This window comes from Pan troglodytes, chromosome 8 (genome assembly GCF_028858775.2).
Source record: "Pan troglodytes isolate AG18354 chromosome 8, NHGRI_mPanTro3-v2.0_pri, whole genome shotgun sequence".
NCBI classification, from domain to species: Eukaryota; Metazoa; Chordata; class Mammalia; order Primates; family Hominidae; genus Pan; species Pan troglodytes.
In genome coordinates this window covers 50,152,581-50,170,769 of record NC_072406.2, presented here as the reverse complement: position 1 = coordinate 50,170,769, position 18,189 = coordinate 50,152,581, and the positions used below count along the sequence as shown (strand labels likewise).

The window sequence follows — 18,189 nt, the reverse complement described above, 5'->3', positions numbered from 1 at the left end:
CTTCAGACATTATTTCATATACAAGAGCCCATTTGTTATTTGGCACTTTAAAACCTTATGCATTTTTGAAAATTCCTGTTCTAACTTCTGATCTGAGCATCTCTGAAGTTCAACAAATACACCGGGGGCCTAATAGTTCACATAATAATGTTCCTATTTCTCCTATTTACTGATATTTTCTAAAAAGTGTAAACTAAAATTTTTCAGACTCATGACATGTCACAATGTCATAATTTTCATGGTTAACGAGTAACCGTTGTAATGCATATTGGAAAGTAGGACTTTTCCAATTCGTGTATTTTAAATATTTTCATTTTAATTTCTAACATTGGATGAAGCAGTAAATACTCCCACTTCAGTAAAAGCTCTGTGATATCAGCTGCCATTTAATGTCGACTTTTAGTGGCTAGGAAACACAGTCTAATTAAATGTGTTTTAGAGTTAACATGGCAAACTATGAGGCCTTAAATCAAAGCAGAGCTAATTGTATTGAGTACATCTAAAATATTCGATAAGCAAACAAGGAAGTTCCAGGACAATACGTACAGTGTACAACTATTTATTGAGAATTCCAGACATCGGCTGGGCACGGTGCCTCACGCCTGTAATTCCAGTACTTTGGGAGGCCGAGACGGGCGGATCACAAGGTCAGGAGATCCAGATCAGACCATCCTGGCTAACACACTGAAACCCTGTCTCTACTAAAAATACAAAACATTAGCTGGGCGTGGTGGCAGGCGCCTGGAGTCCCAGCTACTCGGGAGGCTGAGGCAGGAGAATGGCGTGAACCCGGGAGGCAGAGCTTGCATGAGCCGAGATCGCGCCACGGCACTCCAGCCTGGGCGAGCTCAAAAAAACAAAAACAAAACAAAACAAAAAAACTGAAGAAAAAAATACAAACAAAAAAAAAGAAGAAAATTTAAGACATGAAAACAAATTCTACACGTAGCCTATAAGACATGAAAACAAATTCTACACATAGTCTATAACCACAAATATGTTGCGAGCTTTTGTGTTTTTATTTCTTTGCTTTTTCAGATGGAGTCTCACTCTGTCACTCGGGCTAAAGTGGCACGAGCTCGGCTCATGCAACTTCTGCCTCCTAGGTTCAAGCCATTCTCCTGCCTCAGCCTCCAGAGTAGCTGAGATTACAGGCACCCACCACCACAACCGGCTATTTTTTGTTATTTTTAGTAGAGATGGAGTTTCACTAATTTGACCAGACTGGTCTGGGACTCCTGACCTTAACTTATCTGCCCGCCTTTGTCTCCCAAAATGCTAGGATTACAGGCACGTGCCACCGTGCACGGCCTATTGTAAAATGTTGTAAACGTTCATGGGAATGACAACAAAAACTAATTCAGGCTCTTTTGTACCTCTAGGCAATTCATTACAGTAGCATTAAAAGACACCAAGGCCAAATGCTTTGGGGTCACTCTTCTAAAACACCGTGTCTAGCCAAGAGTCATCAAGTAATGATTGCTTGACTTATTTTTTAAAATTATAAGTCACACACACATACAGTCATCTAATCAAAAAAAAAAAACTGATTTTATTAAGATTCTCAGAGTGGCAACACTCACAACTGTCATGTCAGCAAGTGAAACTTTCTTCTAAGTAAAGATCATAATTCCAATCAGCTTTGAACCACTGCAAATATTTCACAGTCTCAAAATTCACCTGCCTTAAAACCAAGCGCGTACAGAAATTGCAAATTGGAAACTTTATCCTATCAGGACATTAAAGTAGAACCGCATGAGGTAAAGCAGAATTTTTTTTCTAAATCTCTAAATCTTAGGCTTGTAAATGGCATTTTCTCAAACAGAAATACTCACATTGGCATTATTTGTATCGACATTTCCCGTCGAATTATGAATAGAAAACAACATTGGGAATGAAAAGTCTCGCAGCATTTCTAATATTTTAATATTCTTCTTTCCAGAGTAAAATTGAAATTACAAAATTTACCTGCTTTGAAAGTTTGCATGTCCATCAATTCTAAGGCTTTAGTGAGAATAGAAACTTTCATTCCGCAGGTAGCCTAAATGGGTTTGGAAACAAAACAATTAATATACAATGTATACTTCATAAAATATGTAGTTAATACTCAAGATAAAAATATAAAAGTTATTACCTTCAGAAGACCATCTTTATCAGGAGACTCTAAAAGAAAAGGGACATATATAATTGATTGTATGCAAGCTTGACAAAGCCTACCGAACATTCATGCAGTGTCAACATGAAGATGAATCCTCATGCTTGGATTGCAAAAGGGATTACACTAGCTTTTGGGGTCTTTGGGGTTATTGCATTTGTTATCATGCCAACGTGACAGAAATATACCTAAGAAAATTTGAAAACTAGATTTCATCAAACATGCCGTGAGGATTTCAACATTGAAAATATATTTAAGGTGACAATAACTAAAGCAGAAATATGCTAATATCAGTAAGAGAAAGCGGCCATATAAGGAAAGAAGTTGTATTTAACAAGATGACCAAGTCATGCCACACCCCACCAAAACAGAATAAATGACTAAGCTAATGGGAGAATGCTATGGCATATTGTTAAGGAAACACGTCAGAATCACTTATGTCAATATATACATGTAGCTATTATGTTCTTCAATTTGTCCTGGAGTTTAGGAATTGCAAATGTGTGATGAGAGTTCAAAGGTACAATGTACTTATCATTGCAGAGAAGGTTCTAAATTCAGCAGCATATCTACTTATAGAATAAAAATTAATAAATATATTCATTTTTGTACCTCTGTGAAATACGAGTATTTTTACATTCATAGGGTTCTCTAGTTTAGTCCTCTTAAAATTTCCTGATCCACTTATACAAAAAGGTCCAAGCGTACCCATCAACAAACCAATACAGGCCAGGTGCAGTGGCTCATGCCTGTAATTCCAGCACTTTGGAAGGCCGAGGAGGGCGGATCTCTGGAGGCCAGGGGTTCCAAACCAGCCTGGCCAAAATCACTATTTTGGAAACACTGTCCCCACTAAAATTACAAAAATCAACCAGGTATGGTGGCACATGCCTGTAATCTCAGCTACTTGGGTGCCTGAGGTACCAGAATCACTTGAACCCAGGAGGTGGAGGTTGCAGTGAGCCAAGATCATGCCATTGCACTCCAGCCTGGATGACAGAGCCAGACTCTGTCTCTTAAAAAGAAAAAACATGTAATGTGAAAGTATCAAAAACTAGAAGTAAACTTCCAGAGGCTTTTTAGATACCATTCACCTGCATATTTCAACGTTACAATAATGTAATATCGCCTCACCACAAGCTCCGCCTCCCGGGTTCACGCCATTCTCTTGTCTCAGCCTCCGGAGTAGCTGGGACTACAGGCGCCCACCACCACGCCCGGCTGATTTTTTGTATTTCTAGTAGAGGTGGGGTTTCACCATGTTAGCCAGGATGGTCTGGATCTCCTGACCTCGTGATCCACCCACCTTGGCCTCCCAAAGTGCTGGGATTACAGGCGTGAGCCACCACACCTGGCCTGAAATCTTAAAATAAATGAAAAACAAGCTAATCGCTGAACAAAAATTAAAAAGTTGCTGTAGAATGACAACAACACTGTACAACCATTTATATATGATTTTTGCAAAAAGTGTTAATACCAATATGTATATGCTGACTGCTAAGGAGAAAACTGATCTGGAATCACAGGAGCAAATCATGACACTGAGAAAATAAATGCAAAAGCTGAACGTAGAATGCTACACCATGTGTCTTTAAGGCAACACATTATAATAATTTATATCATTGCATTACAAACATTCATCATGTTCTTTAATATGTCCTGTCATTGAGAAGCCACACAGTTCGGATAAGAGTTCAGCTGAATGTTGAATTGACATCACATCAGAAAAAGTGTTATGAATTGATCTGCTTGGATATATACTTAGAGCATAATTTTAAATATAAATATTCCTTGATTTTCATACCCATATACTGGAATAGTATGCCAACATTTTTGTAATTTCTAGCTTAGTCATCTCAATATCTCTTAATCCACTCATGGAGGAAGATGTACAAATCTCATCAGGAATGGCAAATTTAATAAGCTTTCAATATTGATGTATTTCATTTAAATTTACTTGCAACAGACTTTTAAACATTAATAACATTTTCTATGTTAAAATCAGTAAAATACCTACGAATAACAACAATTTAGGTATTCAAGTCATAAATTCAGAGTTTTATGGTTTTTAAAATTAGTCTGGTTTCGTGTGGCATGTTATTTACTAATGAGGTTTTATAAAATGGCAATTTTACCAACACAATTTGCTTCCTTAAAAATAAAGCCAAGGTTCTTACATTCAAGTATATCTTATTCAAATTGTGAACGTCAAAAACATACATACATACATACATCTATATATATATATCTATATATTGATGCCTCATATTAATAAAGATTATTAGTGAGTCACTGAGGTTTAGTCCAATTCTAGTAATCCTCATGATTCCAGTAGTCTCCAGAGCACCCACACTCTAACAGTCTGCAGTAAATCTTTTCTAAATGCTTCCGAAGTGAGCTCACTCCATTTTCCTTCGTAGAAAATCCAAAATCATCTGGTTGGCTTCTCTCTTGTCCCCTGCTTCCTGCCTCACAATCTCTCTGTTTAGCAAAAATAATCACTAGACTTGTGCTCTTGATTCTTCCCATTCGACACCTGTTAAAATTATTTTTTCCCACTCTTTCCTTTTACTTTGTTGAGTGGTAGTATCTTCCACCTATAATTTCTATTGCGTTGCCCCTTTCTTCTTCTCCCCTGACTAAAAACGTCCTCAAAATTAAGAGCACCATAATGCTTTCTCCTGACCTTTTCTGTCCTGACCTTCTATCCAGTTGCTCTTCTTCCACATTTTTCCCACAAAAGGCCTCTCCTCTTACTACCCAGAGCAACGTCCAAGGACCACCAGCATCAGCATCGCCTGAGAACTTTTTAAAAATGCAGAATCCCAAGTCGGCTGAATCTCAGTGTGAATTGTTAACAAAGTTTTCAGCTGACTTTCTAAAGTTTGAAAACCTCTGGTCTATACGGAGTGTATATGACAAATTATATACATGTGTGGCCGTGCAGATATGCTTATTCTCACCTATTGCAAATAGAACACAGCTCTCCATGGTCAGGTGCTTCCATCCCTAATGGCTTCCCACCAGTGAGAAAGACATTAAGAGTCAGAATATTTTTGCTGTAATTCTCTGGTAAATTTTGGTACTAGAAGGTCACTTTATATTCTTCCCAAATTTCTAACCATACCCGATCTTTTCCTAAACAATCATTTCATTTTATCATCCTCCATTACATAAACCTGCTTCTTGTTCCCTCATGTACTATCCGTACGCTCTGTCTTTCTCAGTCTTCATTTGCTCTATTACTACTTTCTTCTTTCTTATTTTCTCATTTTCCTCAGGTCTTGCAATATCTTGAATTTAAACTAATAATTCAGCTCCTCTTCAGCACTCTCAATATAGTCTGTTGCCAACGCCTGATGAGACACATAGCTTATGACCATTGCACTTCTCTTTTTTTCGATGGTTTGCATTTAGGAGGTAATTTTCTTCAGCTACTAGAGGATATGCTTCCTCATCAGTTTGGAGAAATATTCGGTCAAATGATTTTTAAATATAAAACGGTTCTTACCTTCTAATTTTCCGTTTATTTTATCTATTTCTTTTTGACGTGTAGCCTTGGGTAAACACACATCCTTCTGTGAAACAGTCTCACAGAGACTCTGTTAAAAGTAATAGCAATAAGTAATTTCAATGGATAGATCCTAGTAATGAAGAGTATCAAAATTTCCTAATTAAATTCTTTTTTAAAAACACAATTTCCTCCTTTGCAAACAATTCGACTTAAGAGCAGATACATGTAGAAACCCAACACATTTTGATAGAAAACCTCACATAACCCTCTCTATATCAAGCTCATCTTTACGTTCATGTGGCCATTAACTCGGTGACTGAGCAGGAAAAACAAATCACCTTCACAAAAAAATTCACTCGTGCATATTGCAAAAAGTATCTCTCTTAAAAATATCTAACTTATGTTCTAGTCCTCATCAAAAATAAATAAGACATTTCAAACAAAATACAACACATTTGCTACTTGCCAGGACACATACCGCATTAAACATTTAAAATATTCACGATCATAGAACTGTTGAGTGTTAAAAATCATGCATGTCACGAACAGAACTTTTAGAGTCTGTCATAGAATGTATGTACAGAATTTGAAAAAGCTGCTTTCTTTCGGTAAACAGGGACTTAAAATAAGCAACATGTTTTTGACAAAATTTTTGGTGAGAGAAAAAGTGTTTGAATAGAATGTAAATGCAGTAAGAAAAAAATTATGTCACATCTAAATGAAAGCAAACAAGTGTTAAAGTCTTTTTGTCTAATAAAATGTCAGATAAAATCTACCTATTGACTTCCACCCTTTGCTGTTACCATCAGGCAGCAGCTGCTTGTTTTTAAGAGGTCAGATACTTTCTATGTCTTTCCGCCGTTGTGACCTTAAAATACATCACTATTATTTGACGCTCATGCTGCTGCAGCTTGACTGCCATAAGGGGGACTCAAGGAGTTCTATTTGTGAAAATATAATTTACGTTTTTCAAAAGACTACTCAACCAATACTCTTGTTATTATACTCCCACAAGGTTTCCTATTCCTCATGCTTTTCTTTCTGCTGAAATGTTCCTTCAGATCTATACTGAACAATAAAGATATGTCAATACGTTCAAGTCCCAGGCATTAACTTTTCAGGTCCCAACTTTTACAATATTGCAGTTTAAAGTGTCTCTCTATGAATACAATTAGAACTTTTGTACCTCTAGACATAAGACAGAATCATATATTTGCCCATAGCTGGACTCAGTGTAATTCTTTTGCTTTTAGACAAACGTACTCCAGATCCCATGTGAATTTCTAGTGAATTCTAAGCCTTAGTTTTTACACTATACCACTTTGGCTTCTTAAATTAATCGTACAAATTCCCAGAATTTCACTGTGAAGCAGTAATCTACTTAGCACATAGATTCTCCATTAAGCATATACTGAAAAATATCAAAAATAATTTGGGGGTGACACATGCAGAGGTGAGAAAATAAAGTCTAAGCATCTGATTTATGTTTTCATATCATGCAATACTAATATTTAAAAAAATCAACAACACATGGTACCTCAGAATCCCAAGAATTTTCTTCATCGTCCTTTTGTTTGGATTCTGATGGGAGTATCTCACCTATAAAAGGTTAATCACAGATACATTCATGAGATCATTTATCTACTAAAAATTTTAAAAACATATACAAATCTACTTTCATTCACGAATCTGTGGTTTTTCCTCTGTGGCCCGTATATTCTTTTTGTTGATTACAATGACTACTTCTATAGTCATTCCAATAGAATTCAAACCTAAAGAGTCTGAAAATTAACATTATTTCATTAGAATGCAGAAAAATAGAAATTTAACTAACTTGTATGAATTATCTCTTCACAAAGCAGTCATATCCTATTCTCCTGTGAAACAAAGTATGCCCTAGGTTTCCTGTTCATTCAGAAAACTGTAATTACCTAACATCTCTCATTTCTTTGTTACTTTTTATTTGGTAGTATTACTTACGTTGATTGACTCAGCAATCTCTCTTACACAGTTCTTCAAAAAAGATGATTTCTCAATGAATAAGATGCTTTAGAAATATTAACTTTTTGATGTCAGTCAACTATATGTCCAACCCTTTTACATTTCAGTATGCTATGACAGTGTGTTTTGCGTGCGTCTATGCTTTAGGAAGATAAGCTTAAAAAACTTTTATTGCGTATAAATTAAGAACTGCTTCATTTACAATGACACACTTCTTCCCTAATGCAACAATATCTTCAGAGTCAGCTTGTGACACCTTGGAGAAACATCAGAAATGTATAGGAAAATATAATTGCCTTAAGTAACCTAATGTTCCCACATGTAATAGGATAAAATCAAGGCCCACTCAAGACTTGACGAGTTCTCAGGGACATAAGACAGAAAAAGAATTTATACCAAAAATAACGTCCAGTTTTCTTTATCAGCACAAAGTACAAATTACAACTATTTGAATCAGGTTCAGGAAAAAAAGCAAACGTGCACAACTAAAACTTAAAAGACCGTTTCATCACTATGCATACGTTTATCATTTGACATCCATCAACTGTATACCTGGTTTTCAAAAGTAAATTTAACTTGTGATCTCAGCGTAGCTCATGTTCACAATTCATGCAGAGGGTCCAAGAAACTCAAATCACACTTTGGTAAGTCACCATTTTCACTCATTTTTAGAAGCGTACCCTGGATCGTTTCAGAGATCTAACGTGTTGCCACACCATAGCTCTAAGAAGCTGTGGGGCACAGTTCAAATCCTTAGTGGAGTGTATGATTGCACAAGGAAATACTTTAAATATTTTACTTTTAGTTTCTAATGACTAAGAAATCAGCAGATAAAACTAACTTTTTAAAGACTCCCAAATCTGCATGTTTTCAGTTTTATTTATTACTTATCGGCATAAAAATTGTGCAATTAACTATGGTACTGTCATACACTGGAATTTTATAAATAACCTAATATTTAAAAACACAATTAATTGTGTCCTTTATGGATGTCTCTAAAAATTATAATGCTGATCAAAAAAGAATGTTGCCGAACATTACACTCTACAACCGTGTACACATTAGAAGTTGAAAAAAATTGTACATATTAAATATGACCACGCACACATGTTGTAAAATGTTTAAACATGCATAAGAAGAGTTTCTAAAAATAGTTTAGAATATTGGTTACTTCTAGGCAATAAATGGTACTAGTGTAAAAGGACTCTAAAGCCAAATGCTTCAGAATCACAGTTTCATGAAAAAGTGTGTTTATCAAATATTCACAAAGAAATGAATAACTCCTTTCCTCATCTTAACAAGGTAAAGTTACCACACATACACGCAGGCACACACAGGCACACACGCAGACACACACACACACACACACAAACACACAGAGTTCACTAGTCCGAGTTACTGATTTTCTTAGGATTCTCAAAGTGACAACACCAGAAACAAGGTAATTCATGTTAAAACACAAGGGTTATATCAGTAAAAGATGGGATCCCCGAAGTAAACCGTGGTATTTGAATCAAGCTTCGAAGAGCTAAAAAAAGAAATTGGAGTTCCAACATTCACCTTCTTGAATCCTTAAGAAATACAGAAGTTCAAAATAGAAAACATTACAGTTTCAGGATACAAAAGTAGAAACATCTGAGATTAAGGCTACATTTTTAAAAAAAGATATTGAAAATTACTGTGCTTGTAATACCAGCTCTTCAAACATCAATACCAGTATTGGCATTACCTAGATCAAATCTTTTCATCAAAGTTGAAAAAAATAAAGCATTGGGGATAGAAGGACCATCAAAATGTCCAATATTGAAATATTGGTCTTTGCATAGTTACATTGAAAAATTTACCTGCTCTCAATGTTTGTTCATTCTTCAATTCCAAGGCTTTATTTGGAACAGACTTTTGCATTTCAATGGCAGGCTAAATGGGGTTGGAAGCAAAATGATTAATGAAGAATGTATACTTCACAAAATACATAGTTAATAAGTCATTCAAAATGAAATCATAAAACTAAATACCTCGAAGGCAGATGGCTTCTCGGGAGGCTCTAAAAAGCAAAAGAGATTTATCATCAATCATAAGTAAATATGACAAGCCAGCCACAAATGAATGCCGTGATAGTATCTAACTGACTCCTCTTGCTCCAATTGGAGAATGAATACTTTAGATTTCGAAAGTTTTCTTTTGGTTTGTTTAGGACACACACACGACAAGAATACACTGAAGAAAATTTAAATAGAGGTTTCACAGATCATGCAGCTAAGAATTCAAAAGCGAGATTGTGTTTCACATGTAAAAAGGGTTGATATGAGAAAATAAATGTCAAAGCTGAACATGGAATGCTACGCCACGTACTTAATGAAACACATTAGAATCACTTATATTATTCCATTCATCCTGTTCTTTAATATAGCCTATCTTCGGAAAGGTACATAGTTATGATGAGAGTTCAGCCGCATGTAGAACTGACATCTCGTCACTGAAGTGTTATGAATTGATCAGCTTGGATATACACTTAGGTCATAATACTAAATATGAATATTCGTTTTTTTCCATAACCATACGGTGTAATCACATGCCTATATTTCTGTATCCTCTACTTTATCCATCTGAATGCTTCTTGATCCACTCATGCAAGAAGATGTGTAAAACTCATCATGGAAATAATCTACACTAAGCTTTCAATATTGACATATTTATATAAAAATTTATTGCAATAGATTAAATAAACATAAAGAACTTTTTTTATATTGTTAAGACACCACAATATTTATCTTAAAAAGCAATCTTATTATTCAAGTATAAATTCAGTATTTTTTCAGTTCCTACAATTCGTCTGGTTCGGTGTATCATTAGTCTATAATAAATTTTTGTGGAATGGCAATTTTACCAAAACAACACACTTCCTTAAACATAAACCCAGTGTTCTTAGTTTCCAATATATCTCATTTCAATAGCTAACATCAACAAAATATATGTATTTGTCATGCCTGATTGTAACACAGAAACCTAATGAGTCACTGTGGTGTCCCCAATTCTAGTAGGACTCCTGCTTCCGGTAGTCTCTGGAGTGCCCACAGTCTACATTCTGGAGTGCAAATAATCTACATGAATCTGAAGTGAGTTCACTCAACTGTTCTTCTCAGAGTCTCCAGAATTACCTGCCTACATTCTTTCTTGTTTGTCCCCTGTTACCTGCCTAGAATGCTTCTACTAAAAAAAAAAAAAAAAAAAAATAGAAAATATAAAAAAACCTCTAACTCTGAAGAATTCTTCCCATCCAACACTGTTTCAAATTTATTTGTCCAACACTTCCTTTCTCCTTGTTTAGTGATAGTATCTTAAATCTATAATTTCTGTTTATCATTTTCTTCTTCTTCTCTGGCTAAAAGCATACCCAGAAATAAAAGCAATATAATGCATTCTCTTGACCCTGTTATGTCTTGACCTTCTATCCAACTGCTCTTCTTCCACTTTTTTCCCATGAAAGGCCTCTCCTTTTGCTACTCAGAGCAAGCTCCAAGGACCACCAGCAGCAGCATCGCCTGAGAAATTATAAGAAATGCGTGCCACCACGTCCGGCTAAGTTTTTGTATTTTTAGTAGAGACAGGGTTTCACCGTGTTAGTCAGGATGGTCTCCATCTCCTCACCTAGTGATCTGCCAGTCACGGCCTCCCAACATGCTGGGATTACAGGCGTGAGCCACCGCACCCGGTCACCATTTTTTAAATAAATATGTGTAACTATCTTTTGTTTATGTTTTCTAAAGTAATGTGGTTGACAATTATATTAGGTATACTTTAAATATAAAACTGCTGGAGTTACAACCAGATGGTTTATTCTCAAGGCATTAATATCTTCTGAACTAGCATGTGAAGCCGTGGAGAATTTACACAATTTATATGAGAAATGTGATCATGAACTGAACTACTTCTTCCCATGTAAACAGATGAAAAGTCTAGATCCTCTCTAGGGAAAAAGAGAGCACAGTGCCATGAGACACAAAATGAATCTGTAACCAACTCTTTTCATAATAAACAAAATTTTGATTTTGTTTGATTTATATCTTTTTAAAAAAGAAAAAGAGAAAAAAGACTCAGACGTGCAACTTCAGACATTATTTCATATACAAGAGCCCATTTGTTATTTGGCACTTTAAAACCTTATGCATTTTTGAAAATTCCTGTTCTAACTTCTGATCTGAGCATCTCTGAAGTTCAACAAATACACCGGGGGCCTAATAGTTCACATAATAATGTTCCTATTTCTCCTATTTACTGATATTTTCTAAAAAGTGTAAACTAAAATTTTTCAGACTCATGACATGTCACAATGTCATAATTTTCATGGTTAACGAGTAACCGTTGTAATGCATATTGGAAAGTAGGACTTTTCCAATTCGTGTATTTTAAATATTTTCATTTTAATTTCTAACATTGGATGAAGCAGTAAATACTCCCACTTCAGTAAAAGCTCTGTGATATCAGCTGCCATTTAATGTCGACTTTTAGTGGCTAGGAAACACAGTCTAATTAAATGTGTTTTAGAGTTAACATGGCAAACTATGAGGCCTTAAATCAAAGCAGAGCTAATTGTATTGAGTACATCTAAAATATTCGATAAGCAAACAAGGAAGTTCCAGGACAATACGTACAGTGTACAACTATTTATTGAGAATTCCAGACATCGGCTGGGCACGGTGCCTCACGCCTGTAATTCCAGTACTTTGGGAGGCCGAGACGGGCGGATCACAAGGTCAGGAGATCCAGATCAGACCATCCTGGCTAACACACTGAAACCCTGTCTCTACTAAAAATACAAAACATTAGCTGGGCGTGGTGGCAGGCGCCTGGAGTCCCAGCTACTCGGGAGGCTGAGGCAGGAGAATGGCGTGAACCCGGGAGGCAGAGCTTGCATGAGCCGAGATCGCGCCACGGCACTCCAGCCTGGGCGAGCTCAAAAAAACAAAAACAAAACAAAACAAAAAAACTGAAGAAAAAAATACAAACAAAAAAAAAGAAGAAAATTTAAGACATGAAAACAAATTCTACACGTAGCCTATAAGACATGAAAACAAATTCTACACATAGTCTATAACCACAAATATGTTGCGAGCTTTTGTGTTTTTATTTCTTTGCTTTTTCAGATGGAGTCTCACTCTGTCACTCGGGCTAAAGTGGCACGAGCTCGGCTCATGCAACTTCTGCCTCCTAGGTTCAAGCCATTCTCCTGCCTCAGCCTCCAGAGTAGCTGAGATTACAGGCACCCACCACCACAACCGGCTATTTTTTGTTATTTTTAGTAGAGATGGAGTTTCACTAATTTGACCAGACTGGTCTGGGACTCCTGACCTTAACTTATCTGCCCGCCTTTGTCTCCCAAAATGCTAGGATTACAGGCACGTGCCACCGTGCACGGCCTATTGTAAAATGTTGTAAACGTTCATGGGAATGACAACAAAAACTAATTCAGGCTCTTTTGTACCTCTAGGCAATTCATTACAGTAGCATTAAAAGACACCAAGGCCAAATGCTTTGGGGTCACTCTTCTAAAACACCGTGTCTAGCCAAGAGTCATCAAGTAATGATTGCTTGACTTATTTTTTAAAATTATAAGTCACACACACATACAGTCATCTAATCAAAAAAAAAAAACTGATTTTATTAAGATTCTCAGAGTGGCAACACTCACAACTGTCATGTCAGCAAGTGAAACTTTCTTCTAAGTAAAGATCATAATTCCAATCAGCTTTGAACCACTGCAAATATTTCACAGTCTCAAAATTCACCTGCCTTAAAACCAAGCGCGTACAGAAATTGCAAATTGGAAACTTTATCCTATCAGGACATTAAAGTAGAACCGCATGAGGTAAAGCAGAATTTTTTTTCTAAATCTCTAAATCTTAGGCTTGTAAATGGCATTTTCTCAAACAGAAATACTCACATTGGCATTATTTGTATCGACATTTCCCGTCGAATTATGAATAGAAAACAACATTGGGAATGAAAAGTCTCGCAGCATTTCTAATATTTTAATATTCTTCTTTCCAGAGTAAAATTGAAATTACAAAATTTACCTGCTTTGAAAGTTTGCATGTCCATCAATTCTAAGGCTTTAGTGAGAATAGAAACTTTCATTCCGCAGGTAGCCTAAATGGGTTTGGAAACAAAACAATTAATATACAATGTATACTTCATAAAATATGTAGTTAATACTCAAGATAAAAATATAAAAGTTATTACCTTCAGAAGACCATCTTTATCAGGAGACTCTAAAAGAAAAGGGACATATATAATTGATTGTATGCAAGCTTGACAAAGCCTACCGAACATTCATGCAGTGTCAACATGAAGATGAATCCTCATGCTTGGATTGCAAAAGGGATTACACTAGCTTTTGGGGTCTTTGGGGTTATTGCATTTGTTATCATGCCAACGTGACAGAAATATACCTAAGAAAATTTGAAAACTAGATTTCATCAAACATGCCGTGAGGATTTCAACATTGAAAATATATTTAAGGTGACAATAACTAAAGCAGAAATATGCTAATATCAGTAAGAGAAAGCGGCCATATAAGGAAAGAAGTTGTATTTAACAAGATGACCAAGTCATGCCACACCCCACCAAAACAGAATAAATGACTAAGCTAATGGGAGAATGCTATGGCATATTGTTAAGGAAACACGTCAGAATCACTTATGTCAATATATACATGTAGCTATTATGTTCTTCAATTTGTCCTGGAGTTTAGGAATTGCAAATGTGTGATGAGAGTTCAAAGGTACAATGTACTTATCATTGCAGAGAAGGTTCTAAATTCAGCAGCATATCTACTTATAGAATAAAAATTAATAAATATATTCATTTTTGTACCTCTGTGAAATACGAGTATTTTTACATTCATAGGGTTCTCTAGTTTAGTCCTCTTAAAATTTCCTGATCCACTTATACAAAAAGGTCCAAGCGTACCCATCAACAAACCAATACAGGCCAGGTGCAGTGGCTCATGCCTGTAATTCCAGCACTTTGGAAGGCCGAGGAGGGCGGATCTCTGGAGGCCAGGGGTTCCAAACCAGCCTGGCCAAAATCACTATTTTGGAAACACTGTCCCCACTAAAATTACAAAAATCAACCAGGTATGGTGGCACATGCCTGTAATCTCAGCTACTTGGGTGCCTGAGGTACCAGAATCACTTGAACCCAGGAGGTGGAGGTTGCAGTGAGCCAAGATCATGCCATTGCACTCCAGCCTGGATGACAGAGCCAGACTCTGTCTCTTAAAAAGAAAAAACATGTAATGTGAAAGTATCAAAAACTAGAAGTAAACTTCCAGAGGCTTTTTAGATACCATTCACCTGCATATTTCAACGTTACAATAATGTAATATCGCCTCACCACAAGCTCCGCCTCCCGGGTTCACGCCATTCTCTTGTCTCAGCCTCCGGAGTAGCTGGGACTACAGGCGCCCACCACCACGCCCGGCTGATTTTTTGTATTTCTAGTAGAGGTGGGGTTTCACCATGTTAGCCAGGATGGTCTGGATCTCCTGACCTCGTGATCCACCCACCTTGGCCTCCCAAAGTGCTGGGATTACAGGCGTGAGCCACCACACCTGGCCTGAAATCTTAAAATAAATGAAAAACAAGCTAATCGCTGAACAAAAATTAAAAAGTTGCTGTAGAATGACAACAACACTGTACAACCATTTATATATGATTTTTGCAAAAAGTGTTAATACCAATATGTATATGCTGACTGCTAAGGAGAAAACTGATCTGGAATCACAGGAGCAAATCATGACACTGAGAAAATAAATGCAAAAGCTGAACGTAGAATGCTACACCATGTGTCTTTAAGGCAACACATTATAATAATTTATATCATTGCATTACAAACATTCATCATGTTCTTTAATATGTCCTGTCATTGAGAAGCCACACAGTTCGGATAAGAGTTCAGCTGAATGTAGAATTGACATCACATCAGAAAAAGTGTTATGAATTGATCTGCTTGGATATATACTTAGAGCATAATTTTAAATATAAATATTCCTTGATTTTCATACCCATATACTGGGTATGAAATACCCAGTATGAATAGTATGCCAACATTTTTGTAATTTCTAGCTTAGTCATCTCAATATCTCTTAATCCACTCATGGAGGAAGATGTACAAATCTCATCAGGAATGGCAAATTTAATAAGCTTTCAATATTGATGTATTTCATTTAAATTTACTTGCAACAGACTTTTAAACATTAATAACATTTTCTATGTTAAAATCAGTAAAATACCTACGAATAACAACAATTTAGGTATTCAAGTCATAAATTCAGAGTTTTATGGTTTTTAAAATTAGTCTGGTTTCGTGTGGCATGTTATTTACTAATGAGGTTTTATAAAATGGCAATTTTACCAACACAATTTGCTTCCTTAAAAATAAAGCCAAGGTTCTTACATTCAAGTATATCTTATTCAAATTGTGAACGTCAAAAACATACATACATACATACATCTATATATATATATCTATATATTGATGCCTCATATTAATAAAGATTATTAGTGAGTCACTGAGGTTTAGTCCAATTCTAGTAATCCTCATGATTCCAGTAGTCTCCAGAGCACCCACACTCTAACAGTCTGCAGTAAATCTTTTCTAAATGCTTCCGAAGTGAGCTCACTCCATTTTCCTTCGTAGAAAATCCAAAATCATCTGGTTGGCTTCTCTCTTGTCCCCTGCTTCCTGCCTCACAATCTCTCTGTTTAGCAAAAATAATCACTAGACTTGTGCTCTTGATTCTTCCCATTCGACACCTGTTAAAATTATTTTTTCCCACTCTTTCCTTTTACTTTGTTGAGTGGTAGTATCTTCCACCTATAATTTCTATTGCGTTGCCCCTTTCTTCTTCTCCCCTGACTAAAAACGTCCTCAAAATTAAGAGCACCATAATGCTTTCTCCTGACCTTTTCTGTCCTGACCTTCTATCCAGTTGCTCTTCTTCCACATTTTTCCCACAAAAGGCCTCTCCTCTTACTACCCAGAGCAACGTCCAAGGACCACCAGCATCAGCATCGCCTGAGAACTTTTTAAAAATGCAGAATCCCAAGTCGGCTGAATCTCAGTGTGAATTGTTAACAAAGTTTTCAGCTGACTTTCTAAAGTTTGAAAACCTCTGGTCTATACGGAGTGTATATGACAAATTATATACATGTGTGGCCGTGCAGATATGCTTATTCTCACCTATTGCAAATAGAACACAGCTCTCCATGGTCAGGTGCTTCCATCCCTAATGGCTTCCCACCAGTGAGAAAGACATTAAGAGTCAGAATATTTTTGCTGTAATTCTCTGGTAAATTTTGGTACTAGAAGGTCACTTTATATTCTTCCCAAATTTCTAACCATACCCGATCTTTTCCTAAACAATCATTTCATTTTATCATCCTCCATTACATAAACCTGCTTCTTGTTCCCTCATGTACTATCCGTACGCTCTGTCTTTCTCAGTCTTCATTTGCTCTATTACTACTTTCTTCTTTCTTATTTTCTCATTTTCCTCAGGTCTTGCAATATCTTGAATTTAAACTAATAATTCAGCTCCTCTTCAGCACTCTCAATATAGTCTGTTGCCAACGCCTGATGAGACACATAGCTTATGACCATTGCACTTCTCTTTTTTTCGATGGTTTGCATTTAGGAGGTAATTTTCTTCAGCTACTAGAGGATATGCTTCCTCATCAGTTTGGAGAAATATTCGGTCAAATGATTTTTAAATATAAAACGGTTCTTACCTTCTAATTTTCCGTTTATTTTATCTATTTCTTTTTGACGTGTAGCCTTGGGTAAACACACATCCTTCTGTGAAACAGTCTCACAGAGACTCTGTTAAAAGTAATAGCAATAAGTAATTTCAATGGATAGATCCTAGTAATGAAGAGTATCAAAATTTCCTAATTAAATTCTTTTTTAAAAACACAATTTCCTCCTTTGCAAACAATTCGACTTAAGAGCAGATACATGTAGAAACCCAACACATTTTGATAGAAAACCTCACATAACCCTCTCTATATCAAGCTCATCTTTACGTTCATGTGGCCATTAACTCGGTGACTGAGCAGGAAAAACAAATCACCTTCACAAAAAAATTCACTCGTGCATATTGCAAAAAGTATCTCTCTTAAAAATATCTAACTTATGTTCTAGTCCTCATCAAAAATAAATAAGACATTTCAAACAAAATACAACACATTTGCTACTTGCCAGGACACATACCGCATTAAACATTTAAAATATTCACGATCATAGAACTGTTGAGTGTTAAAAATCATGCATGTCACGAACAGAACTTTTAGAGTCTGTCATAGAATGTATGTACAGAATTTGAAAAAGCTGCTTTCTTTCGGTAAACAGGGACTTAAAATAAGCAACATGTTTTTGACAAAATTTTTGGTGAGAGAAAAAGTGTTTGAATAGAATGTAAATGCAGTAAGAAAAAAATTATGTCACATCTAAATGAAAG

The 18,189-nt window shown here is 36.0% G+C and overlaps 1 protein-coding gene across 1 annotated transcript in view; it reads right to left on the bottom strand.

Annotated features, from left to right (window-relative positions):
* ANKRD30A (ankyrin repeat domain 30A) overlaps positions 1-18,189 on the bottom strand; it is a 212,921-nt gene that overhangs the window by 129,776 nt on the left and 64,956 nt on the right. The window contains exons 31-39 of the mRNA XM_024346307.3: positions 17,462-17,552; positions 13,911-13,939; positions 13,745-13,817; positions 9,686-9,714; positions 9,515-9,587; positions 7,207-7,268; positions 5,667-5,757; positions 2,135-2,163; positions 1,969-2,041 (exon numbers count right to left, since the gene is read on the bottom strand). Coding sequence (XP_024202075.3) covers positions 1,969-2,041; positions 2,135-2,163; positions 5,667-5,757; positions 7,207-7,268; positions 9,515-9,587; positions 9,686-9,714; positions 13,745-13,817; positions 13,911-13,939; positions 17,462-17,552 — 550 coding nt within the window. The remainder of the gene's footprint in view (positions 1-1,968; positions 2,042-2,134; positions 2,164-5,666; positions 5,758-7,206; positions 7,269-9,514; positions 9,588-9,685; positions 9,715-13,744; positions 13,818-13,910; positions 13,940-17,461; positions 17,553-18,189) is intronic.